This window comes from Chroicocephalus ridibundus, chromosome 12, assembly GCF_963924245.1.
Source record: "Chroicocephalus ridibundus chromosome 12, bChrRid1.1, whole genome shotgun sequence".
Taxonomy (NCBI): domain Eukaryota; kingdom Metazoa; phylum Chordata; class Aves; order Charadriiformes; family Laridae; genus Chroicocephalus; species Chroicocephalus ridibundus.
The window spans coordinates 10803192-10829470 of NC_086295.1; the positions used below are offsets into that span (position 1 = coordinate 10803192).

General features: G+C 51.2%; 2 protein-coding genes across 2 annotated transcripts in view; both read left to right on the plus strand.

Annotated features, from left to right (window-relative positions):
- Positions 1–4296: 4296 nt before the first annotated feature.
- TP53RK (TP53 regulating kinase) lies at positions 4297–5926 on the plus strand. Its single transcript, XM_063350288.1, has 2 exons — positions 4297–4744; positions 5314–5926. Exons 1-2 carry the CDS (start codon positions 4351–4353, stop codon positions 5790–5792), a joined length of 873 nt encoding a protein of 290 aa, XP_063206358.1. The 5' UTR covers positions 4297–4350; the 3' UTR covers positions 5793–5926.
- A 7588-nt stretch (positions 5927–13514) lies between these two features.
- Positions 13515–26279, plus strand: part of SLC13A3 (solute carrier family 13 member 3) — a 28431-nt gene continuing 15666 nt past the window's right edge. Inside the window, exons 1-3 of the mRNA XM_063350287.1 lie at positions 13515–13655; positions 23847–24112; positions 24477–24640. Of these exons, the coding sequence (XP_063206357.1) occupies positions 13545–13655; positions 23847–24112; positions 24477–24640 (541 nt within the window). The 5' untranslated portion in view covers positions 13515–13544. The remainder of the gene's footprint in view (positions 13656–23846; positions 24113–24476; positions 24641–26279) is intronic.

The following is a 26279-nucleotide window of genomic DNA, read 5'->3' on the forward strand; positions in this document are numbered from 1 at the left end:
GTTAAAGTAGTTTAAAAGCTCTGACATCAGGACCAGCTCTCATGATACTCGGAGGGAGAAATGACTGCAGTTTTCTCTGTTTCCCAAGACCCTGCATGTGAGGCCGTTCATGGTGGGCAGCAAAGACTACAGCTCTGTGTCTAGGAATATGTTCCACGTTTTGGGAACACGGGGGATGCTGGGGACGCAGCGTGATCTTGCCTGTGATCTCTGGCTCCTGCAGCTTCTCCCTGGAGCTCAAGCCTACACACTTTGGGTGCGTTGTGTTACGAACTGAAGACGTCACCCACTCATGGTTCCCCACCACGCCAGGCAGACAGCCGGAGGGGACCTACAGCCCTCAGCAGCTGCTGGGCAAACCCACTCTTGGCTACCGGATCTGCAATTTGCCTGAGCAATTCCTTCCTTCTCAAATGATTCCAGTGTCAGAAGGAAGAAATGATATTTTTCTCCATGGTCTCTCAGCATTTGTTTATCTGCCACCTCGCCATTTGCTGGAGGCTGCCTGTTCTCTGGCAGGGCAATAAACATTATTAGCAGAGACAGGAAGGAGGCGAGGTCCGGGGGAGCATAGGCAGAATGTTATGGTATGTTTACAAAAGGCGGCCAAAAATATGACATGAGTATGTACAGAATTGCAACCACCGTGTTGATGCTGCACGTGGCTGGGAGTTATGGTCCTCTGAAAAAAAACGTGAAAACCTGTGATGGTGCACAGCAGGGATAATTTTCCTTTGCATTTTCTTTTTTTTTTTTTTCCTTTGCAGGAAAACAATCTTCCTTTGCCATTTTTAAAGTATACCTTTCTTATCATGCCATTTGTAGTTAATGGGCGTTCTGGGCCTGCTGAAGTTGGTTGCTTTAGTCTTAAGCTCCGTGTGAGAAGGTCTGGAAGGGTTGGATCCACCAGGACTGGCTCACGCATCATGCCTGCTGGCACTTTTCTAACCTCGCTCCCTCCTGTGATGCTTTCCTTCTCCTCCTCCTTGTCTTGAGACTGTGTGTCTTGGCAGTGCCATCTCCCCGTCTGATCCTTATCTCGCTCTTGGCTGCTGGGCTTGCCGGGCGCAAGGGCACGTTCCTGCTTCCCAGCCCAACAGCACGTTGTGTCTGGGGCTGTCATCTCCGGGGCCGAGCCGCAGGAATGTGCTTCCTGAAGGGCTTGGTGTTTGAAACAGCAGCCTTTGCGTTTGGTATCACAACCCGGCCCGGATTACTGAAAATGTTACTTGCTACCTCAGGGCTGGAGCAGCCAGAAGTGGCTTTAAAAATCACAAATGAAAATAAAAATACCAGAGGAGAGAGAAGTCCATCCTGGAAAAAGGGAGGATTCAGCAATGCTTATCACACACTCCAGCACATTTTCTCTAATTACAGTTGACCCTTAGGAAGGGATTCTGGGGACCAAACTGATCAAGATCAACTCAGTTATTGATGAAAATTATAACCCATGAGCAGAGCCCAGTGTTACAGCTGGCTGGGACGGCGCCAGCTCGCCAGGCACCTGCATTTGCTGGGTGCTCGTTTTGGTACCAGGCTGCATGCGTTTTCTTTTACGGTATCTTAACCCTAGGCGGGTTCACTGGCAATGCTGGTCAGTACTGGTGGTTGCCCCATGGGTCCTGTTGCCTGCACATTGTAGGGATGCCTCCAGCGTGGCAGCCTGCGGCAACCCAAGGTGACCCCCCCCACCCCTGTGACCTCTATGGGGTGGCTCGTCCCTGCAGCCCGCCCTGCCTGTAGCCTCCTCTTGCCTGGAGAACTGACCAAGATCCATAATTCTGAGCTGCGATGGGAGTCAGCAACGACAATTCACACACAGGAGGGTTTATCCCTGTGCCCGCACTTTGCAGGTTGAGGACACAACCTCAGAGCCAACAAGTGCCTCAGCTGGGTGCGAGGAGCCACCTGATGTAGCCCGAATTCAGCCCTTTTCCAGTCTGTCCAGCTCTGAGGATCGCAGCCTCCATCCTTATACAAGCTGGGGGGTGAGGGGAGAGGCGCCTGCAGCGCTGCAGCCTGCCCGATGCCGAGGGATCGGCAGGACAGCGGGGAGGAGCCCCTGGGATCTGCCTCGGTTTCCATTAGCTTAGTTTGCTGCGCTGCAATTTTTAACTCAATTACATTGTTTGCAAAAGGAGAGTTTATAAACGCTTGTCACCAGGAGAACAAAGCTACATAATTAAACAATTTACCAGCGAGTCTGTGGCCTCAGTGCAATTCTCTGGGGTCATTCAATATTCCAATAAAAATACTGGGTGATACCATAAATATTGTAAATGGCTCTAGATGGTTTCCAAGGGCTATGTCAACTGTTTATTACATTCAAAGAGAAAAGAATAAGTGAAATCACAGGGAAGATAAAATTTAAATAAATAAAATAATAGGAAAAATAAAGCAAAAATATTTTCTTTTGTATTTTGAAAGCTCCGGAGGATGTTTTTGGCCAGCATGAGAGAAAACCATTGTATTTACCAGAATAACGAACCCAGGGCATCTGTGTGCACTTGCTCATAGGTTATATATGTATGTCTGTGGGGGCTGTGCATGGATGCTTAGATAAAATCTGCCCGCAACATGGGGAAAAATCTCTCTTTTTGTTTTTTATGATTGTTTGTGGCATTTGCAAATGCCAGCCATGGAGCTCAGGAATGCATCTCTTTCCCTGGCCAAGCTGCTGGCCCTGCCGCGGCGAGGGCAGCCCAAGGAGACCGCCACGAGCGGGCAGAGTTGTGGGATACATTACCCGCATCATTGAAAACTCAGGAAGGTTGTTTAAAAGTTGTTGCTGAAGCAAGATAAATATTTGCCAGGCGTGATCCCACCATGCAATGACAAGTAAGCTGTATGGAATGTGTTAATAAAATATAAATGTTCTGAAAAGGAAACAAATGTTGCGGATGAGAAAACAAGGACAAAATGGACTTGTGGCACCTCCAAAGGCAACAATTGAAAACATATTTACAGGGACTGGCCTGAGCCCCGTGTATCTTCTGAGGAACGTAAATTGCAGTATGTGCAGATCACCCGGTAGAGCAGTGGGTTTCAGTGTGCCATGAAAACCCGAGTACTACTCACAAGATGATGAGGTTTGTCCATCTTTAACTAACGCGGAGATGTGGGGCTTGGCCGCTTGAGGAACTGGAGACACCCAAGTCACCATGCAAGCAGCCTGTGCCAGCATCAGGGGCAGGAACTTTGCTGCTGCCCAGCACGGGGACCCGGGTGACACCATGACCTGTTGCAGGCTGGTGATCCCCTGCAGCCTACGGGCAAACCCCTTCTCCTCCCCAACCACCAACTGGGCGGCTCCAGTGGATCTGCATGGGCTCCAGTGAAGGCTTTTGGCACACAAAGCCCCAGGAAACAGTATTGGAGCATCCTGGTGGTGGTGTCCTGGTGGTGGAGCCCTGCTGGTGATGTCCTGGTGGTGATGCCCCAGTGGTGGTGCATCCTGGTGGTGGTGTTGTGGTGATGGTGCCCTGGTGGTGATGCCCTGGTGGTGGAGTCCTGCTGGTGATGTCCTGGTGGTGATGCCCCAGTGGTGGTGCATCCTGGTGGTGGTGTTGTGGTGATGGTGCCCTGGTGGTGATGCCCTGGTGGTGGAGTCCCCATGGTGATGTCCCAGTGTTGGAGCATCCTGGTGGTGGTGTCGTGGTGATGGTGCCCTGGTGGTGATGCCCTGGTGGTGGAGTCCCCATGGTGATGCCCCAGTGGTGGTGCATCCTGGTGGTGGTGTCGTGGTGATGGTGCCCTGGTGGTGATGCCCTGGTGGTGGAGTCCCCATGGTGATGTCCCAGTGTTGGAGCATCCTGGTGGTGATGCCCCAGGGGTGCCGTCCCAGGAGTCATGGCCTGGCAGGCAGCTCCAAGGTGGTGCTGGGAGCACTGTGGGGTGACCACAGGGCCCCACTTGCCACCTTGTGAAGATGCCCATCCAGTGCCTTGCTTGCAGGCCTGGGACCCAGCTGCAGGTCTCACTCTTGCACTGGCAGAAACACATGAAACTGCCGTGGCTGGTGCTGGGGCAGGCTCAGGCACGGGTCCCACCATTCCGCTGCACTCAGTACCCCGCAGCACGGCAGAGGGTACAAGGACTTATCGGAGGGGAAGCACAAAGACGGGTTTTGGCAGAAGCAGGCGCGGGAACAGCAAGGAGGAGGGGGCCAGAGCGCGCTATAGAGGAGGCGCTGGGGAGCGGTAAGGCGGGGGAGGGAGGGGCGGAGCCGAGGGGAGTTCGGGCGTTTCCGGCGAGGGCTGACGGAGATTGCCGAGGCGGCGGCGAGGGCTGACGGAGATTGCCGAGGCGGCGGCGCCCCGCGCACGCGCTGTGTGGAGGCGGGCTCCTGTAATGGCGGCGGCTGAGGCGGAGGTGGTTGGCCTGCGCTCTGGCATGGCCGGGGCCGGCGTCGGGGCAATGGCGGCAGGGCCTGCGATGGACGAGGCGGAGGCTGCAGGCCCTGCGATGGCCGAGGCGGGGGCCGCGGGGCCCGCGATGGCCGAGGCGGGGGCCGCGGGCCCTGTGGTGGCCGAGGCGGTGCCGCCGCCGCCGCCGCCGCTGCCGGGGTTGCAGCTGGTGCGGCAGGGCGCCGAGGCCTGTGTTTACCGGGGCCTTTTCCTCGGGCGGGCGGCGGTGGCCAAGCTGCGCATCCCGAAGCGGTACCGCCACCCGGCGCTGGAGGAGCGGCTGAGCCGGCGGCGCACGGCACAGGAGGCGCGGTCGCTGCTGCGGTGCCGGCGGGCAGGTGGGCCCCGGGAGCGGCGGGGCCGGGCCGCGGCGGTGTGAGGCGAGGCTACCCTGACAGGAGAGGCACTCCCGGGGGCCGGGTGCCTCCGTGCCCCCCGGTCTGCACGTCTCTCAGAGCAGATAACAGACATTTGGTGGCTTTCCTGCATCATCCACAAGGATGCCGGTGGTTTCTTCTCATCCCGGGGCGACCTGCTCTGCTTTTTCAGAGTAGTCGTCCCGTCCCGTCCCCCCCCTCCCCCCGCCAAAAAAAAACCCGCAGTTGTCCTCGGCCAGAAAGGCCCTATGCGTGTTTTTCCAGGGAGTCTAGCCCCAGGAGGGGCTGATCCTACTGCCAAGCTCGAGCTGCCGGTGGGATTTAAGGCTGGAGGCCAGCAGAGCGTGGGTTGGAACCCAGAGGTTGGCAAAGGGCATTCCTCCATGTGGGTTATCAGTGGCCGGGGGTGTTCTCAATTGGCATTTCTGGCTAAGGCTTGTATTGGTTGTGTTTTGTTCTTAAAGTTGGAAAATCCTGTAAATTAACCACTAGTGTTTCGTTTGTTCTGTTTTTTTTTTTTTTTTAAATAGGGATTTCAGCTCCAGTGGTCTACTTTGTGGATTATGTTACCAACTCCATATACCTTGAAGATATTGTAGACTCAATTACTGTTCAAGATCATATTAATTCTCTACAGCAGAGTGGAAATGATACCAGTAGCCTCCTTATCTTAGCAGAGAAGATGGGTGAGCTGTTAGCGAGAATGCATGATGAAGATCTTATACACGGGGATCTTACAACTTCCAATATACTTCTGCGACCACCCACGGAGAAGCTGGACTTGGTACTGATAGACTTTGGACTCAGTTTTATTTCGGGTCTTCCGGAGGATAAAGGAGTTGATTTGTATGTTCTGGAGAAAGCTTTCCTCAGTACTCATCCAGATACTGAAGCTATGTTTAAAACTCTGCTAAAGACCTATGCAGCTACATCTAAAAAATCTGGTCCCGTGATCAAAAGGCTGGATGAAGTACGACTAAGGGGAAGGAAGAGATCCATGGTTGGGTAGAAGAGAGCAGGCTTAGGGACGGAGAAATGTTGCTACTTAGTTTCTGCAAATGTGGTTATTTACACTTCTAGCTGGTTTTATTTCAGAGTTGACTATTTTGATAACTGTGTCTACAAATAAATGAGTTTGAATGAGTTTAAGTGTCATAAAGTAACCAAAGCAATTGTGAGATGGGAGCACTGATAAGACAGAAACAACTAAGGGTTACCTCTTTTGTAAATGTTAAATATTTCTTCTAAAAAGTAGTTTACAGTGTCATTCAGCTCGCCCTCTTTGTGTGGTTAGAATCATACCAAGTAATCTTTCTCAGCCTGTGGACTCTGGATTTGTGTGAGGTACGAGAGACCTGAGGATACCAGAGCATCTACAGAAGGTAATTAAGAAAAACAAATGTGTTATTTTTCTCAGAATACTTTACAACAAAGTGTTTAAAACCATTATAAATGACGCTACATGTCCTGAAAACTGAGTTCCGGGAGGTAAGCAACGCGGAAATACAGTGCTGAACATAAGACAGGTTCATTTTCTTCCAGCAGTAATTTTGTCTTTTTTAACTTTCAGTTGATGGTCTTTCCTTAAGGAAATATAAAAATTGTTAATCAAAAACAGTTTTCTGCTGAGAAACTTCCACTTTAAGCAAGCAGTCTGCTGTAAATTGCCATTATTTGGAGCTTTATTAGAGGGGCTGTTTGTATTGAGGTGGCCTGCCTAGGTAGGCAGTTGGCAGAGGTAGGCACTGGCTTTTTTGGTAACGTTTTCTCTATGTTACTTGATTTTTTGGGTTACTATCTAATAGTGTCAATGTAAGATGGCTCAGAGGAAAAACTTATAAACCCCAGAGTAGGTGGGTTTGAAGGTAATCGGTCCTTTGTGTTGTAAGGAGGATGGGGTGAGTGTGCTGGGTGAGTGTGTGAGCTCTATCATTTACTTTAGATAATGATTTGAAAGAAACGGTGAACTTCTCCCAGGGCGATTTGCTGTTGGGCAGCCTCTGCCCCTCGGGGAAGATGATCGGAAGATCCTATTCCATTACGCTGTCACTTGTGCTCTACCCGAAAATGCTTCTGCTGAAGAGGGAGCGAGCCGTGTGGGTGTGTGGTTCCTCAATGGCAGTGTCCCTTCCATCAGGTCACAGCCCTCCGGAGGTGTAAAAGCAGCAGCAAAAAGCGGTGGGGGGGTCCTGGTGGGCACAGCCCTGCCTGGCTGGGGACATGGGGATGGGGGGCTTCTTCCTACCTGCTTAAAGCAAAGCAGCCTGAGCAAACCCCGGCCTAGGGACGCGTCAGGAGGGAACGGGGCCAGCGGTAGCGCTCTGGCTGGGGACCGGGGCCCAGCTGGGGGGCTCGAGGTGGGGAGAGCAGCAGGGCAGCATCCCGGGGACGCGTGGGGGGGCGGGCGCCGGGAAGGACAAGGCGCTGCCGAAAACACTCGCTCACTCCATGCGGTGGCGCCGCCGTAGCGGCGCTGCTCCGACATACCGGGGTCGCTGGTTCGCGGCGGCGCAAGTGTCCTAGCGCGGCGGGCTGTCTGTGCCCGCTGCGCATTCACCTCTTGCCACAGGAGCCGCCTGGGCGAGTGCCCGGCCCCGGCGTGGGGACCTGGGTTCCACCGCCCAGCCACAGCTTTGGACCCCCTCCCCCCGGCTCTCTGCTGTGGTGTATATTCTGTTTTCATTGCTTGCGTGCCCAGCCACAGCTTTGGATCCCCCTCTGCCATGGTGTATGTTCTGTTTTCATTGCCTGCATGCCCCAGCCGTGCTCGCCCCGGCATGGCACAGCCGTGGGGGCAAGAAGAAGGAGCTGTGTTTCCATGCAGTGGGTTTTTAGAAGCTGCTGCAGATGCCGCACGCTGTCCTGCCTGCTTGGAGAGCAAACGCAACAGCCCAAGCCGCGCACGGTGACTCAAAACTGTGCTCCCCAGGTGGCTCTGGGTGGCCCATGGTGCTCCATCCGCCACAGTGGGAGCAGGTGGATGTGGGCTAACGAGTCCCCTACTAAGGCTTGATCTGAGCCCTGAATCCCGGACCCACTGAGGGGAGGCAGCATGCCTAAACCTCCCTGCCCGCTGTCCCCCACCTGTACAAACACCGCTTTGACTCTCTCCTGGTGATGCTGGGGCTGAGTGATGCTTGTAAAGCCCTTTGAAGAAGCCTGTTTCTAACTGTCAGTATGTTTATTAAAATGCAGCTCTCCCTGCGGGACCGCAGAGTAGAAACAAAGCTGATCGACTGCAAGTTTTTGTGGCTGGCGCGGTGCTCGGAGATGAACTGGTAATGAAAACTGAGATTACTGGTAATGTAAAGCAAGATGTTTTGCTTTTTCACTGCATGATAAAACTCCTCCTTGTTACATAAGTGTTACTTCTTGCACATCTGTGTGACGGCTTGTTGATATTCCCTCTTGATCACCCCGATGTGTCTGTATGGGTTGCTGTGGTGAATGCGGGGCTATTGCTGTTTGAGGGTGGAAAAATCACAGCAGGTGCCGGTCCAGCGAAGGGGACGCTCTGGACCTGCAAAACGTCCACCCGCATCTTCTTGCAGCCACAGCTGTGTCGCTGGTTGGGCCTGTGGGAGCAGCTTCTTGGATGAAAAGCTCTGATTCCTTGGCTGGTTTGCAAGGCAGGTGGAATTTCCAGTCCTGGCTGGACTGCGGATAGCTTGTCTTGCTGCTGTGTTAGCTTTCAGTGCATCTGCATGGTCATAAGCAACACCCAAATTACTATTATTATTGATATAATTTGCCATTGCATTATTAATACTCAGGCTTTATCTGTCCGCTTATTGTTCGGTGACACTCCAGTGTGCATGCGTTCTCATAAGTAAAATAGGACTCCTGTTTTCCTTCTTTTTTTGTGGTGGGTTTTTTTTTTTTTTTGATGAATAGTTTATCCACTGCAAATGCAGTTTCAAGCCACCAATATTCTTTCAGAGTTTGGTCTGGCTTTTTACAAAGTCTTGAAAACATTTTGCAACCAAGTTTAGCTCAACTGAGTTTTGAAGGAAACCCGATAAAATAAGAACTACTCTTTTAAGTGAAATTGAAAGAAAATTGTCTTTGGAAAGTGATAAATTGTCTTTTTGGCTAGAAGCCCAAGCTTCTTTTTAACTTGGAGCAACTCTCTGTCTTGTTTTGTATTTGCACTGCCGGCCAAAGCAGCCCAGCGCTCAGTGCCACCCTCTTCAGAGCACGAGTCGCACCCTGAGCACGGACACAGCGCTGTGTGACACCGGGACAAGCGGTGATGTCCTGCCCTGGCTGACCCCGAGGGGCCGTTCCCTCCGGCCCCAAAGGCTGTGTTGGCCTTCATCCCCCCCAAACCCTCCCGGGGGGCTCCGAGGGGTGCCGGGGGTGTGCAGGGTGATGGCTCACGTTGCACCCGGCCACTGGGGGTCTCTCTGCCACCGTCGCTAGCACCGGAAAAAACTTTATACTTGGGAAAAATGTTCTCTCGACAGAAAATATTTATAACTGTGTGCTGTTGGTCACTCTGGGTCTTTCTGCTGCTTGAATCTTCCTGCTTTTAAGAATGAATTGTCTCGGGGGACCAACTCCAGGCCTGCCAGGAACAACTTCATTTTCAGGGGCTTCCCAGCACCTGCCCGATCTTACAACACACCCGGGTATAACGTGAAGTGCCACGAACACAAGGAGTGTGCAAATAAGGTGTGGAAAGAGGAATAAAAGGAAGTAGAGGAGTGCCAGAGTGCCATCAGCAGAATTTGCAGCATCAGGATTTCAGAGGAAATCGGTGGTTATTGACGGGGTTGCCTTTTTGTGTATTTTGGAGTCTGACTAGTGCCAGTGATTTCCCGCGTGGAAGTGGGGAGCCAGCTTGCGAGCTCGGGGTTACCAGCCTGACTTCAGCTTGCAGTAATAACAGCAAGTTCTGTTTTGCCCACTGATGCCACAGGTGCATTTAATGGGGATTTTTGGAAGTAGATGTGAGTTGGTGCTATAGGAGCGCTAGGAGGAAAAACAGACCTGGAGGAAAACACATAGGAGCGTGGCAAGAAAGAGGAATGAAAATGCAGTTGCATAACCTGGGTGTGCTGTTACCGTGACTTTTGGACAGTGGCTGCTCTGTGCCGGCAGTTACTGTGTGTATATGTAAAAACTGTGCATACAAGCTATACCGTGTAGGTTTTTTTTGAGTGAACCTTTTTTAGTCTAGGCCTTGATGTCTGCAGGAAATTGATATTTTTCCAGTTTTGCAAGATGCAAAACACTGATAACCTTTTGCGACCCCCCCCCCTCCCATCGCTGCTGATAGGAAACCAAGTTAGTGCAATAAAAGCATAAAAGCTCATTTGTAACCCAGAGTTCACTATGTGAGGGTCACTACAGATAAATAAATCCTCTCCCCGGCCTGACCACAAGCTGGGTCCCACAGTGGTCCCTTCGGGCACTACGCAGCACCTCTTTCTTTTGTGCTTAGCTAAACTTCCTCTGAAAGTAACGGAGAAGGGGTCTGAGCCCAGCGATGGCCGGGGAGCACGGGGAGCGGTACAGTGAGGGCAGCTGCTGCTGGCCCTGGAAATGGGGGTGGTAGAGACAAGGAAACTAATTAATTAAACCTTAATTGTCAGCTGAAGTCCTGGAAGGCCGAGGGAACCAGCATGTAGCCCCCGCACGATGCTCTAGGGTGGGAGCGCTGAGCGCTGAGCCCAGAGGGGCCGGGTGGGATGGGATGGGACGTGACTCGTGTCTCGGAGGGGGAATGTGCTCCTGTTCCCCTCGCCCTCCGCACTGGCAGAAGTCTGTACCTTTGTAAGAGAAAGAACAGACTGTGGCATTGATGGCTTATTATTCTTTTGAAGCTTTTTTTAACTTAGAAGGCTGATTTTGAGAGGAAAAGCTTTGTAGAGCTCCTTTGGTTCGGCACGTGGCACACACTCATATACGTGCTCCCGGTCTGATGGGTCTATTGGGTAAACTGGACCTGTTTTAAGCAGTTGGGTTGTTTTGATGGGCTGAATTTTGCTTTCAGGTCCTTAGCCATCCAGCCTCCCATCCTCTCGGTCATGCATCACTACCCAAGTGATAAAGCAGCTTATGCTACCATAGCCCAGTGTGGGGGCATCAAGGTGGCACAGGAGTCCCCTACTCATTTTTTTTTTTTTATCATGATGACTTTTTATTCACGTAATTTAGCAGTTAAAGAAAAGCAAGATATAAATCCCCATAGCTTTCCCTCAGTCAGCTCTGTGCTTTCTTCTGGGCCCCAAAAGAAGGTGCACTTGCCAGCGGGGCTGGGCAGCCATGGGGCCAGGAGCCAGGCGGATGCCGGATCCTGGCTTTGCCAGTGGCCCCCGGTAGTGCCCGGCGAAAGCTTTTGTGTCCGTTCCGCTACTTGAAAAGAGCTGCAGTGGTGATGCCGTCATCCTCTAGCCCCTGCCTGGGATGGGTGTGGGGATTAACTGGTTTGTTACTATTTGTGCACAACTAAATATATATGCCGTTAAGGAGAGGGGAGGGAACAGAGGTGGGTCCCGACCGGGAGCAGAGTCTGTTCAGACAGGGGTACAGTCCTGTCTCTAGTGCCGATGGTACCACCGCAGTCTTCCTCTCTGATTTCTTGTTCCCTGCGTGACAGTGATTCATGGTTTTTACAAGCCGGGGAGAGCTTCCCTCGGAGGGATCTGCTTTTTTATCCAGTGCATTTGACTCCAACTTCTTCGATGCTCTCGGAGTGACCTGCCTGGAGGTAGCAATTCTCCAGAGAGATGATTAATTGTGGAAAGGGAAGAGTTTCTCTGCTGAACATGATTTTTTTTTTATACATCTTTCACATGCATGGGGCCAACTCACCCATGTTTTGAGTATGTTTTAAAGCACTCAGGATGCTGGTGAGGTACCAAGTCAGGGGGTTATTTTGCTTTCCCTTTTTCCCCCTCATTACTCAGCTTCACTTAGCCTCCAATGGCGACAATCCAGGCGATGCAAAAAGCAGAGAGAAAATCCAGCTCCCTTGACTTTGATCTCTTGCTCAACTTGATGGTGCCTCCGCTTGGTTTCCTGTGGTGTCTGCCTCTCGCTTGGGCTCCCCGCAGTCAGAGGGACACCCGCAACCTCTGCAGCGCTCGCAGAGATTTACCTCGGTCCAGGGCAGGGCATCCTCTCCTGCCCCATGTACTCGCCCATTTTCTTTCTGATGTCCCTGACGCAGGGCAGAGCTGGCAGGGAAATCTGCCCTCGGAGTTAGAACTGGGCAGCTTTTGTGTTTTCTTTTTGACTCATGATTGAAGCATCCTTAACTGCATGAGTCTGGCCTGGTTATTTTAAGGGCAGCCAGGGTATAGTCATGCTACTCGCTTGCTTCTTGGGCTCACACTTGTGCAAGCCAAGACTTTGTCTCCTGCTTTTCCGGTATTTCCCATGGCTCTATCCCGCTCCGCGCCACTGGCCTTTTGTTTGGTTGTGTTCCCTTATTTTTAATGAAAAAAAAAAAAAGGAGCATTTCACATGGCACTGCAAACAACTTGTCAAACCTCTGAGTCACTGGTTAAATTGAATTGTCAAAAGAATCACAGCTCCCTGTTTTCCTCATGTTTTTGAGTTTTTCATGATGTGTATTTGTGTACTGTTTCTGTCCCTGGAGCAGAAATATTTGATAACTAAACCAGATATTTGGGTGTTTTTTCCTAGCAGTCACTTGTACTATTTCTTTATATTTAGAAGTATTGTGCCCACGTTATTAGCGCAGCCAGGTGCTATTTGATGGCCTGCAACATCCAGATGGTCAAACCGAATGAGCTCTTGTACCACCGGAGTTTTTGAACCACTTTTGAATTGTCTCTGTTGCCGAACCCCGCTGGCTGCAAAAGCTGGGGAAAAATGGTGAGATGGGGGGGTAGACACGATCTGGGGGTTGTGGGGCAGTATAGGGGGCAGAAGGGCAGTATGGCCAAGGGGGGTATAGTGGAGCAGTATAGGGGGCTGAAGGGCGGTATGGTGGGGGGGTATAGCAGGGTGGTATAGGGGGTTGAAGGGCAGTATGGTGAGGTGGGGGGGTATAGCGGGGCAGTATAGGGGGCCGAAGGGCGGTATGGTGGGTTGGGGGGGTATAGCAGGGCAGTACAGGGGGCCGAAGGGCAGTATGGCAGGGGGGTATAGCGGGGCGGTATAGGGGGCCGAAGGGCGGTATGGTGGGGCGGGGGGGTATAGCAGGGCGGTATAGGGGGCCGAAGGGCGGTATGGTGGGGCGGGGGGTTATAGCAGGGCGGTATAGGGGGCCGAAGGGCGGTATGGTGGGGCGGGGGGGTATAGCAGGGCGGTATAGGGGGCCGAAGGGCGGTATGGTGGGGCGGGGGGGTATAGCAGGGCGGTATAGGGGGCCGAAGGGCGGTATGGTGGGGCGGGGGGGTATAGCAGGGCGGTATAGGGGGCCGAAGGGCGGTATGGCGGGGCGGGGGGGTATAGCGGGGCGGTATAGGGGGCTGAAGGGCGGTATGGCGAGGGGGTATAGCGGGGCGGTATAGAGGGTGGAAGGGTGGTATGGCAGGGCAGAGGGTATAGCGCGGTGGTATAGGGGGCCGAAGGGCGGTATAGGGGGCTGAAGGGCGGCGTGGCGGGGAGGTATAGCGGGCAGAACGGGGGTATAGCAGGGCGGTATAGGGGGCCGAAGGGCGGTATGGCGGGGCGGGGCGGCACAGCGGGGCCCCTCCCGGCGGGCGGGGCGGCGGCGCTCGGCTCCCGCGGGATAAAGGGGGGGAGCGGCGACGGGGGAGGAGGAGGAGGAGGAGGGAGGAGGATGGCGGCGCTGGGGGCGCTGGTGAAGAAGGTGTGGAGCGTCCGGCGGTTCGTGGTGCTGCTGTGCGCCCCGCTGGCGCTGGTGCCCGTGCTGCTCAGCCTGCCCCCCAAGGTACCCGCGACCGGGGCGGGGGGGGCACGGAGCGGAGGCCACCGCCGTGGAGCCCCCCGCCAGCTGGGGCTGCCACCCAGGGTTGCAGACTGGGGACACGGAGCAGGGGACAGCGAGTGGGGCGCACTGAGCCGGGATGCGGATGGCGGGGGGGCTGCAACCAGGGACATAGAGGAGGGGACACCAAGCAGGACACAGCGGCTGGGACCAGGAGCACAAACTGGCACACTGACTCGGGCATGGACCAAGGGTACGGATCGGCGTTACAGGCTGGGGGCGTGAACTGTGGGGCACGGCCCTGGGGACACCGACAGGGGACATCGCCTTGGTGGTCTGTCCCACCTTGCTGCTCCCCTGTCCCTCAGCCCCAGCAGTATTTGGTCCTCATGAGGGTCACCCTGCTACCTGCCAGGGTTCCCCCACGTCGGGAGGGGACCGCCGAAGCCTGCAGTCTGCCACAGCTCCTCACACTTCTGCAGCCACCTTAGAGCGCAAATGGAGGGGACATCCTGGGGTGACCTTAACTTTTAGGGGGAAGAAGGGACAGATAGTGTGGACTGTATTTATGTTGCTTATATAGACATGGGGAGGGGTAAGGGACCTATGGTTCAGAATCGGCTCGAACTAAGTAGCACTAACTAGTACTTCTTGCTGATACCTACCTGCCTTATCGTGGTTTTTATCAGTAGTCCTCAAAGGGGATCTGGGGAAACTGAGGCCGAGCTGGTCCACAGCCAGCATCACCCAGCAAGGTGTTTGTAGAGCTGGGGTAGAAGGCAAGTGCTCGGAGCTCTGAGGCTGCCTGGCGTTGCTGTCCTATCCCTTTCCTATGGGAACTGCATGGGTAGCGGCCGTGTGGGCAGGGAGAGAGGGATGCTGCGGGGCTGGGAAATGCAGGGGAGCCGCAAGTGCCACCGGTACCACTGAGGGCAATTCTTGGGGGGACCTTTGGTGCTGTATCTGAAAAGGCTTTGTGAGTGAGACGTTTGTGGTGTCCTGTAGATGTGGAATAGACTGGACTCCTGGTAAGGTTTGGGTTTTGGCATGTGTGTTAGGCTGCACGTTAAGCAATCTGTGGCAAAACTTTGGAGGCTGGAGGATTTTGCAGCTGTCCCATGTACGCAGCTCTCCTTGCACCAGGAGGTCCGAGCCGCGGTGGAAGTCCACGGGAAGTCACTGGGAAATTTTGTGCCTTTGACTTCAGTATGGACAGGATTTCACTCTTACGTTCTGACTCAGATCCATTTGAGAATGACTTTGTTTACATCAGAAAAGAAGTGATGTTCAGTACTTAGTGATTATAGAATGATTCAGAAGCTGTAAGGACATGAAGGTGGCATTTAATTCTGCCAGTATAGTGCTTGTCAGGTGAAACCTTTACATTCAAGATAGCAAAATAAATCTCGCAAATAAAAAAAAAAATAGAATGACCATTGCTTTATTTAATGATACCGTGTGTTAAAAGAGAAAATTCTTTGGATTTTATCTCCCTTTTTTCTATTTTGCATTATTGCGTGAGTTCTTAATAGGAATATACTAAATGTCTGCCTCAAAGAGCAGAAAGCATGTTGCACAACAGGTACTTAATTCCTTTGCAGACTCATAAGTAGATAATTATATTTGTACATTCATTTACAGTAGCCGACCAAGTGACTTCAATTATATTTAATAGTATCTTGTTTGACTTGAGCATGTATAAAATCGTGAGATACAGTTAGAGGGTGAGGAGATGCACTGTATGCTCCGCACAAGCTTGTGCCCGAACCGCGCCGTGGTTAACTGTGAGAATAAATCGCAGATTAATCTGGCACGGGGCTGCAAGAAAGCCTTCGATCCAGATGCTCTGTGTACTGGGTAGAAGTGTATAGTGTTACAGAGGCTGCGTAAAGATTTGGGTGTTCAGGAAAGGGATTTCTCCACATGTACAGAAGAAAACCAAGTCTCTGCTGGTGTCATGGTGCTGTTCACACCCCTCCACCCTTGCAGTGGACCTTGTGGACAGTCCGGTCTGATCAATGCCGCCTTATTAAAGAAAAACGGGTGATGGGAGAGTGGAAGTGCTTGCAGCTGAGGGGGTGAAGGAGCAGAGGGGCAGCTGTGGGTGGGGATGGAGAGGCCCTGGCGGAGCCGACTGGTCCGCCCGCCTTAGTTCTTCATTTTCCGTGGGCGCTAAATGCATTGCAGCTGGTAGCAGTGAGGCTGGCTGGTACCTGCACTTGTCACTGTCAAAACTCTGATGCTCACGGGACTGATACCCAGCGCAACATTTCAAGCTGCCCAACTACAGCTTCACCGAGTTCTCCCCAGTTTGGCACAGGGGTGAACCTGTAGCTGTGAGCTACCACAGGAAATCGTATGCATTCATGTTCAGGGGTCAGTGGTTCATCTACAGTTTCAACACAAAGTTGCCCCTCAGTTGTTCAGCAAGAAAGGAAACTTGCTGTTGCATCAACAGGGGATTAAGTTCTGACGTCCGGAGCTTGCTTGGACTGCGCTCCGCAGCCCGAGCCGCAGGGGGCTGCAGGAGGGGAAGGGAACAGGTTATGCTTTTAACCACAGTAAAAAACAACCACGGGGAGGGGTGACAGGCGAGGGCTCAGCAGGCGGGGGATCTGGTGGTGGTGGAGTTTGGAAGGTGTCCTGGTGTGTGATGGAAGATGTGCGCACTCAGCTGCACCGCTTGGGTTGGATGGTTTCTCCTAACGCGGGGCTCGAGTCCAGCCTGGGCAGCCGGGTTGCAAGAATGGCTGCAGGTGTTCAGCAAGTTTCATCTCAGAAGGAATTCGACTGACTGGGCTGCTGCTGGTGTTACTGGGAGGCTGTCCCAGGCAGGGCACCCACGGAAAGCAGGCTGGGGCAGGAAGAGCTCCTGGTGTGGTGCAGTCATTGTAGCAACCTTGATGCTACCAAGTACTTGCGCATGTGGAGCATGGCAGAGCTGGGTGGGCTGGAGAACCCCATGTTCCTGCTGGGATGGTCGGTTTGCTGCCCCACAGGGTGTTACAGAAACTGGCAGGAGATGAGAAGCAGTGACGCTCAGCCCTTGCTAACCTCAGGATGAGATTTCCCTTGTAAAAAGGTGTCTTACAGGATCCTCTGCTCTGGGGATGCTAAAATCTGTTCCCACATTGTGTCACCATTTACCTTCTCCCCACTGGGATGTGCAGCAATCTTAATGTCCCAGGGGACTGCAGCCATAAGGAGCCACCTGAGCTTTGGCTTCAAGGGTAGTCTTTCACTTGGATCTGGAGACCAAGAAATCATGACCTAAAGTTGATATAACAGAGAACTACAAATAGGATGTGGCTTCTTGGATTAGCGTGTACTTCTGAGTGACATCCTGTGGTCTGGGTGCAGTGGATTTTTCTAGTGAAACCTGGGCCTGGGTGACATCTCCCTGGAGACAAAATCCTTTGAGAAAAATCATCCATCAAGTCTGGCCTTGCTTGTTGCTGCTGAACTCCAGCATCCCTACCTGCAAGCTGCTGCTAAAGCTCTCATCAGCTGTCACCCTGCAGCGGTCGTTCTCCAGATCTCTGTGTGAGTCACTTCGCAGAGGGACAGTGACAGGGCTGACATGACGCTGACATTACATTGATAGCCCTTGCTTTTACTTGATGCCCTTTGTAGGTTGTGGTCGTGGAGAGGGAGACTTGCCTAAGTGGTTTTGTCTGCAATCTCCTTTCTCCTAAATAGAAAAATGAAATTTCTGCGTTGTGGGTGGGTTTGCTGAGACCTCAGGGTGTGCTCCCCAAACTGGGGTGGGAGCAGTGACTTGTGTCCGTCGCATGAAACAGGAGAAGGAAATGCTTTGTGTGGACCAGCTTTCCCGGAACCAGTTCTCTGCGCGAGGGTCTCTGTCGCCTCCCGCTCTCGTTGCTGCTGAAATGGCTGAATATTTGTCCCGCGAGTGGAAGTGCCTGCGACCCCCCCTGCTCGGAGGGCTGTGAATGATTGCAGAGAGCTCGGGCAGGGCAGGAGGGGCTGGAGGAACTGTTCTGCTGGAAAGGGCATGGGGGGCACTTTTAATGAGCTGTGCAAAGAGCTTGTTCCAACAGCTTCTAATGAACTCAATGTCTACAGCCTCTTGGCTTGGTAACAGCTGAGGCAGCCAAATCTGCTAAAAGGAGCTCAGAGCAGGCAAATAGGGCCCCATGCCTTCAGAAAACAGACTTGACTTCCTCAGTGGCCATAGAGCAATTTAAAATTAACTTGAATGTAATGAGTCCTCCTGATTAGAACAAGGAGACTTTGAGAACTTCCAGAAGAAAAATGATATTGCTTGCGCTCGAAAGCGAAGAACATGAATAGTCTCCAAACAAAGGCTTTGTGGGGAAAGGGGGTGATGCCAATGTAGGCGAGCGGGGTGGTGGGCTGGGAGCGGGGTGTCCTGGGAGCTGGATCCTGGGCTGGAGAGCACGGGCGGGCAAGGAGGCAGCACTCAGGAGGGCAGCCTGGCGGGTGAAATAAGTGATTGTAGCCCGAGTGTACATTTCATGCACAAAGTCCATCCCTGCTACATACGTGCTTGGTGAGTTAGAAAGGCTGGTTTCACAAAACCAGAAGCAATGGTCAGTTGAAAGAGATGAGAGGAAGAACTTCAATGGGGAAAAAGGGGTGATAACTGGAAGTCGGGCGACTGCATTTTACCACGTGCTCTGTGAGCTTCAGTCTGGAGAGAAGGGAGGCTGGGCAAAGAGCAGGCTGGCACAGAGGAAGCGAAAGCAGCAATACTTAGGGGAAAAGGGATGTTGACAAGAGTCAGATTGGAAGCAAAGAACCACTGAAAACATTAAAAGGGATGTGAAAGAATTGAGGACGAAATCCCTGGGCAGGGTGTTGAGGGTGATGAGCGGTGTTTCGAGTGTGTGGCACAAAAGGAATCTGACCCGTGGTATTCTGTCGCCAGATGGACAACGCAGAAATAGCCGCATTCAATGAAGCATTTTTGTTCTGTACTCGGGAAAGCACTTGTAGTACAGTCCTATATCATAAGGAGTTGTCTGATAATGAAATATTTTTATTACGACAGTAACTAAAGGAAATTAAAATACTTGCATCCAGCCCTGGCTACTTTAAAATCTACAGGTTTAGGCAACTTCCATATGAGAGAAGTTTTGTGAACCAATAAAGCAGGTGCATTTCTACAAACCCCAGGGTAGATGGAGATCAGTGGAACCATTGGCTGCAGGTCAGGATGATCCGGAGTCACTCTTGGGAAGCAGATTCCAAAAAAGGACTTAAGATGGCAATATTAATTAGTTGAACATGGCTACCAGACGGGCTACCCACAGCCAAGAGGGTTAATGTGATATTTGTGTGTATGGACATGTGAAAGTTGAGAAAGAGCAATGAAGATCTACCAGGCTGCTGTTTGCTGAGGTTGTGGCTTTCACCAGAACTCCCTTACAGTCTGGCTTCCACAGCTGAGAAATGGCTTTGACAAATTGGAGACATCTCAGGACGAGTAAAGGACTGGAGAACAGGCCATGTTATGAAAGGCTATGGGAGCTCAACCTTATTCTTCCAAAGAATAAAAAGGTAAGGAGTAACTTGATCACTAGCTTGAAGGCATATCCATCATGAGCAGAGTTTGGGTAAGGGCGATAAAGGAAGAGCAGATAAGAAGGTGCAGGGAGTTGAAGCTGGCAGATTCAGATTATCACAACGTAATGTTAACAGAGAGGTTAATTAATCATAGGAACGGCTTACTAAATTTATGGCGGGTCCACCGTCACTGAAAATGCTTATTTTTTTCTAACCAAATGTGGTGGATCTATCTTAAAAACAATCCCAAACCCAGATGCTGAAATGGAGATTCAAAAGGGGAGCCCTGTTATCCTTGCACGGGGTGTCAAGTCATCACACCGTGCTGTTTTACTTTCACAGTCCATGAAATGTTTGAAGATGCAGGATCTATTGCTGCCTCCAAGAGAAGGCGTGAGCCTCAGACCTCTGAGCCAGGGAGGATTTTCTCTAAGATGCCCATTTCATTTTTGTCAGTAGTTTCCTACACGATCTTGGTCAATTTGCCCACTTTCTCTGAGCTACGGCTATCCGGTTTCCAAAATAGAGAAAATGATTCTGTTTTGCTGCCAACTACAAAATACTTCAAGAAGTTTAAATAGAAATGTTTAATAAGCTTTATGTCTTTTTAGCGTAACTCCAGAGCAAAATATCTTCCCTGCAGCTCTTCGAGCTTGTGCCCTTGTGTCACTGGCCCCTTTCTAGCCACTCTGTAAATACCCAGTGGGAGCAAAACAACTCTGCTGGCAGGGAGGCTGGTAAACAGGGCTTGGTTTGTGTCCAGATTACATCATATTTGCAGGAGCTGGGTTGGTAGAAATCAGATTCACATATCCATTGTGTTGGCGAGCAGAAGGTGAGAGAGAAATGGCCAGTAGCGTGGTCACAGCTGCAACGTGACAACAGTTTGCGAGTGAGATGCTAAAAGCAACTGGTACTTTTTTTGTACTGAGTAGTTCTGAGTATTGCAGATAGGATGTTCCTTTGTGATGGCAGTGGGATAAAAGGGCTTGGAAAGCTCTAGTCTCAGCCAAAATGTCTCTTGGTATTGGGATTGAGGTCCTGGAGGAGCCTGGTCACTCGTTTGCCTGGTCATAGGGCGGCGTGGCGATGGGGAGAGCCCATATCGGGGTAGTCAGGCTGTGATGATCATGTAACATGCAAAGGTTGATGGAGAAAAAACAAAGCTTGGCAGTGCCTTTGGGTAGGATGTCTTTGAGCGCTGGGTCTGTCTGGCAGGGAGGCTGTGGACACTGGGCAGGTGGCACGGGGCTGCCCAGGAGCCGCCTGGGGCTGGTGGAGAACAAGGTCCAGCTGAAGCTTCTGATGTTCCCTTTCAGGTTGGTGGTGGGGACTGGTGACACGTGGATGCCCGTGCCTTGGTGCTATGCCTGGGTGAACCGATTTGCCTTATCTGACCCACATTCCCTGCCAGCACCTTCTTTCCCTGGGGCACCTCATTGGCCATTCCAGGAGACCACCTGCTCCCTCCAGCTCTCCTGCCCACGGGAGACTACCTCGTGGGTTGGCTTCCTCTGCCGTAGCTCAGCAGGTCCCCCAGTGTGGAAAATTCCGGTGCTTTCAGTGCAGCGAAGGCAGGATCTGTGTCTGGAGGGGCAGAGGTCGCTCTCAAGGCTCTTGAGCAACAGGAAGGAGAGCCGCTGTAGTCCAGAGCACTTCCCTGGAAATCATTAAGTGGTTATAGAATTAACCCAATCACGAGACCCACTTTAAAGTTTGTATGTGCTACCATTTTCCCCCCTGAACTTTGATAGACTTATCTTGAAAAAAAGCTGCAGGGAGGTGAGGAGTCGTCTGACAGTGACACGGCAGAGGGATCGAAGGATAAAGATCATGTCGGGGTGATGGTGCTGCACACAGCAGTGGATGCAGCCCGGAGTGTCCCGGGGCAGCTGCAGCCGTCTCTCTAAAGGACCATTCTTCTGCCGTTTGTTAGCATTTATTGTTTGCATACTAACCAAACTTGCTGGGCACTGGGAGCATTAATTAATTAACATTGATTAACCTTTTGATTTTATATACAGTTTGGTTCAATTTTATTAGTGGTTTTGAATTTTTTTGTTTTATTCTGGGGAGTGCTTGCTCCAAATCTGAGTTATTCTGAAGTGGTCTTGTTCCTTTTTTGTTGAATGATGGTCCCATCTTCAGTGAAAAACTTGTTTAATATAGGTGCAGTTTGCCCTCTTTTGGGGCAGAATAAATTGCATAAACAATGCTACAGCATTCTTTTCAAGTGGTTTGCTGTTGATCCGTATAGGTTTTGAAATTTCGGGAAAACTCTCCATATAGCAGTTCTTTCTGCTCTGTTTTGGTTTTACCCCTTGGCCTTTGATTTTTGCAATGAAGATTAGTTATTAGATTCATGCTGTGTTTCATTGCAATGTTTTCCAGAATGTTTTCCATACATCAGAGAATAAATATTCCTTACTTATAATTAGTTTTCTAAATTGTATTTCATCTATTTCATCAAGTCAATTAAAGCCCTCACTGATATTCTCTTATATCAAGACGTTGTTAAATATTTTCAGTTGCTGTACCACCGTAAGAGGCAAAGTGTCTTTATTTTGAAGCTGACTTTGGTGCAACTTTCCTTGCAGAAAAGTGAAGAATATTTTGCCAGTGGGAGAAAAAATTATTTATATGGCCTTTAGAGATGAAATGGAAAAGTGCTTAATGAGAGCAAAGCTGTTTCTTTGGTGTATAAAAAGAACCAGAGTAAAGAGAACTTATCATCTGCAATGGGAATGAAATCACTGATCTAGCGTGCAAACATTTTAAAAGATGATTCTTTATTTTTGCAAAATTTATCACTGACAGGTTTGCTGCTCTTGTCCTGCTGGTTTGGAGGAAGCGAAGCCATGGGGAGCTCATGGGAACTGCCAGGTGCCAGGGCTGAGCCCTGGGAATGTAAAGGGTTTACTTCACAGTATGTCTCTTTACTGGGATCTAAAATTAGGACTGCAAATGATCTTTAAATCCAGATCTTGGGAACTTTACATGACGCGTTGGCTCTGCTGCAATTAATGTATTAAAAAAAAATAAATCAAAGCAAATTACTCTCAGTTCTGTGATATTTGCGTTCCCACGTGCACTGAAGCACTGGAGCTTTGCTAGCAGAACTGCTTGTGAAATGCAAAGCCTGAGTGCTAAAAGCAAAACAAATCAGAAATTCCGTCATTCTTCCCACTTTTCAAACACTCAGTACAGATGTATTGGGCAATAAACCCGTATCGGTTTCAATTCACTCGACTCTGTGCACCCAGCGGGGTTTCAGGGTAGATTCAGTTCTTTGGCTTTCTCAATATCCGTGGTTATTTTTTATCCTCAGTTTGTGGGGGTGTTGCTGTGCTGGTGTCTGCTCTAGGAGCTTGGGAGCAACCACATTCAGCTGAGGCCTGGAGTGAATTGTTTGCAGGTGGCCAGGCAAGTTGTGTCTCTGCCGTACCTTGCTGCACGCTCCAGCCGAGACCACGTTGTCCCCAAAATGCAGCTCTACACAGGTCCCAGCCCACGCTGTTCCCCACCCAGCCACGCCAGGGAACGGAGCCATCATCTCCCTCACCAAAGCCCTGGGTGCCAGGGAGGAAGGTCCAAGCAGAGGGACAGAGGTGCCTTTGAGTAACAATTCAACCTGTCCAACAAGCTGGAAAAGTGGTAAAATAAATAGCTCTGTGGCTTCCAAATGACTCTCGGCTGTTATTTATAGCACTGTGGGCACTCTGCCCCGCGGTCGCTGACAATATCCCTGTTCAGCCCTGCCGTGCCCGAGCCCAGCTCCGTGCCGGGCTCTCCCTGCCCCCCCGGGGCTCTCCCCTCCTGGGCTTGGAGCTGTTCTCCTGACTTCTTTCCGTCGCTCATTATTTCGGCCGTGGCCTGTCGTGACAAATGGCTTTGGTCTATTTTGCACCTCCTGGGTGGATGAATGAATTCACGGCGCGGGGGGCGCTGGGTTTCTGCCAGCCTTGGCCCAGGCTGGGGCGATGCTGGGCATGGGTGAGCTCCCTGCCCTCAGGAAGCGATGTGACACCAGGGCGCTTGATTTACTGGTTTCCGTGGGGACTGGGATGGGTTGCTGTCAAATGGTTTCTCACAGGTCTCTCGGGAGCCTCTGATCCAAGAAAAGAAACCTTTCTGTGTGCCTCCTATTGCGAATGTGGGGACTCGATACAGCCATCTCAAAGCTGTTTTTCCATAGACGTGCAGAGCACACTCTGTGGAAGCGGGAGAGAAAGCACAAACATGTTAAGTGTAGCAGGGTCAGAAAATGGGACACCTAAGGCTGTTCGCAGCACTTGCTCTAGCAGCAGTGCCTGCTGGGGATTAGCGCCCTAACTCAACGTGGATGGGTAGTTCCTGCTCTCCGGAGCTTCCTTGGTTGATGCCCCAGTGCACTGCTACCCTGCAGCACGTAGGAAGCTCAGGCGACCGAGGAGGATTTGGGTTTTGCGGTGGTCTCAGAGGATCAGTGTAAGTCCTGAACCCCTACGCAATATAGGGGTGAAGGTGTTGCGCATGATGGAATTGATTTGGGAGAAATACTGTATCCTTCAAGGAGTAACTGCTGCGTTTTTCTTGTCTAAGTGTCTCCAAGTGGAAAGATGTCTCTGTAATGCCATGTCTTACTTTTCCTCTCTCCTTTTGCAGGAAGGAAGATGTCTCTATGTGATCCTGCTGATGGCCCTGTATTGGTGCACAGAGGCTCTGCCCTTGGCCGTGACAGCTCTGCTGCCTATCGTCCTCTTTCCCTTCCTGGGGATCCTCCCGTCTAACAAAGTTTGCCCACAATATTTTTTAGACACCAACTTCCTCTTCCTCAGTGGTTTAATTATGGCCTCGGCCATTGAGGAGTGGAATTTACACCGCAGGATCGCGCTCCGGGTCCTCATGTTGGTGGGAGTCCAGCCAGCCAGGTGACTATGGGAGCAGGGGGATCTCCATGGGGGACGTGAGCTGCAGGCGCTTGGGAAGCGGCTCTGCTGTGGTGGGCCGTGATGCGGGTGTCTCCCCTGCCAGGGAGCTGCCCACATCCCATTTTCTCCAGCTTATTGAGTTAATCACCTCTTTGCCTTTGCTCAGAGGCCGGCGGAGCACGAGGAGAATCATTTGGTTCAGCCCCATAATTGTGCTCCATCCAGTTACAGGATAGTCACAGAAGTGTTTTTTGCTATTAGTTTTGTTATCCCTGCACACGAGCTTTTCTTCCTACAGCTATAATATATCAGAGAGCTTGCTAACCTGAAGAAATTCAGCTTTTCCTTTTTTTCTCTCTTCCAGACTAATTTTAGGGATGATGTTGACAACGTCTTTCCTGTCCATGTGGTTAAGTAATACTGCCTCCACTGCTATGATGCTTCCAATTGCAAATGCAATTTTAAAAAGCCTCTTTGGGGACAAAGACACATCTAAGGATATGAACAGGGATAATGAAGAAAACCAAGGTAAATGAGACAGGACAGTAGTACAAGCCAGCTGAGGTCTGCCCATCTGCCATCAAATATGCCCCATTTTATTGACTTCACTGGCACAAGTACCAGTTTTCTTTGCTGCAGCTTGATCTCAGTGCTGGTCCCATTTTAATACACACTTTGTTATTTCGGTGGAATAGTAGTGGCATAAAATTCCCTTTTATCCTGTCCCTTCCTCATGTCACGCAGGAGGCAATGCTCATGAGTTGTCTGGAAAAACCAAGAAGTGGTGATGCCCAGCCAACCTGCTCCATAAACCTGCTGCTGGCACCAGTCACGGTCCAGCTCTGTGGGCACGGTGGTGATGGGATTCGTAGGGTGCCTCGCTGCAGGGACAGCCAGAGCCGGGGCCAGGGGGGCTGTGGATAGTAACACCTGGGCAGATGAGTGGTGCTTCATGGTGCGTTGCTGGAGGGACAGGCAGGGACTGGCCAGGCAGCGAGAGCGGGGCAAGAGTGGGGACAGCGGCCCCTCCATGGCAGCACACAGGGCTGCCCGGCGCTCGTGGACAGCTGGGTTCTCCTCTCGTTTTCCTATTTGTTCCCCCATGAAGCTGGAGCCTGAGCTGGAGGAGAAAGGGAGGACAGAAGGGAAGGCTGGTAGGTTAAATACCTATTTAAATATGTAACCAGTAGGTTAAATACCTACGAAGAAAGGCTGAAGGATTTGGGTCTCTTCAGTCTGGAAAAAAGACGACTGAGGGGGGATCTTGTCAATGGTTATAAATACTCAAAGGGTGGGTGTCAGGAGGATGGGGCCAGGCTCTTTTCAGTGGTGCCCAGCGACAGGACAAGAGGTAACGGGCACAAACTTGAGCATAGGAAGTTCCACCTAAACATGAGGAGGAACTTCTTTACTTTGAGGGTGGCAGAGCCCTGGCACAGGCTGCCCAGAGAGGTGGTGGAGTCTCCGTCTCTGGAGACATTCAAAACCCGCCTGGTCACGTTCCTGTGCCACCTGCTCTGGGTGACCCTGCTCTGGCAGGGGGTTGGACCAGATGATCTCCAGAGGTCCCTTCCAACCCCGACCATTCTGTGATTTATAAAGGGCTTTGTGGTTTCCCAGCTTGGTGCTACTGCTTGGTGTTGCTCCTGAGCAGGTCACGTCCAGGCTGGGTCAGGGGTATGTTGTCAGACAAGGTCTTCCTCCAGCCCTCTCTTCACAAGTCACTTACCAGGAGTTTGGGCTTCTGGCAGACAGTGATGAGAAACAGCAAAAGAGAAATGAGTCATGAAGTCCCCTTTGCAGCTATTACTGATAGTTGGAGCAGTAGTTGCGGCTTCTCTTTCTTGCACTAATTAGTACTACTTCTTCTGTGATTTAAAAGCAATGGCTTTTTGGTTCCCACTGAGTCCTAAGGCAGAACAAAATGAGTTCCCAGAAGACGACTCAAACATGTGTGTACTCTAATAAAGATATAATTAATCATTCATCATTAATGTCTAGCAATCATGAGATCTTTGCACTCCAGGTTGCTTTATCACATTTGCTTTATGAATTTTTGACTGTTCACATCTATTAAAATCAAACACCCTGACCTTCTTGCTATAATTCCTTATTCTGTAGAAGCGTTGTGTTTTGTCAGTCTGCTTTTAACCTACCTGACCCCATC

Excerpts from the sequence above, each read along its gene's own strand:
- TP53RK (XM_063350288.1), top strand. The coding sequence starts at position 4,351 with ATGGCGGCGGCTGAGGCGGAGGTGGTTGGCCTGCGCTCTGGCATGGCC. Across the intron at positions 4,745-5,313 it reads GCTGCGGTGCCGGCGGGCAG|GGATTTCAGCTCCAGTGGTC; the intron begins GTGGGCCCCGGG and ends TTTTTTAAATAG.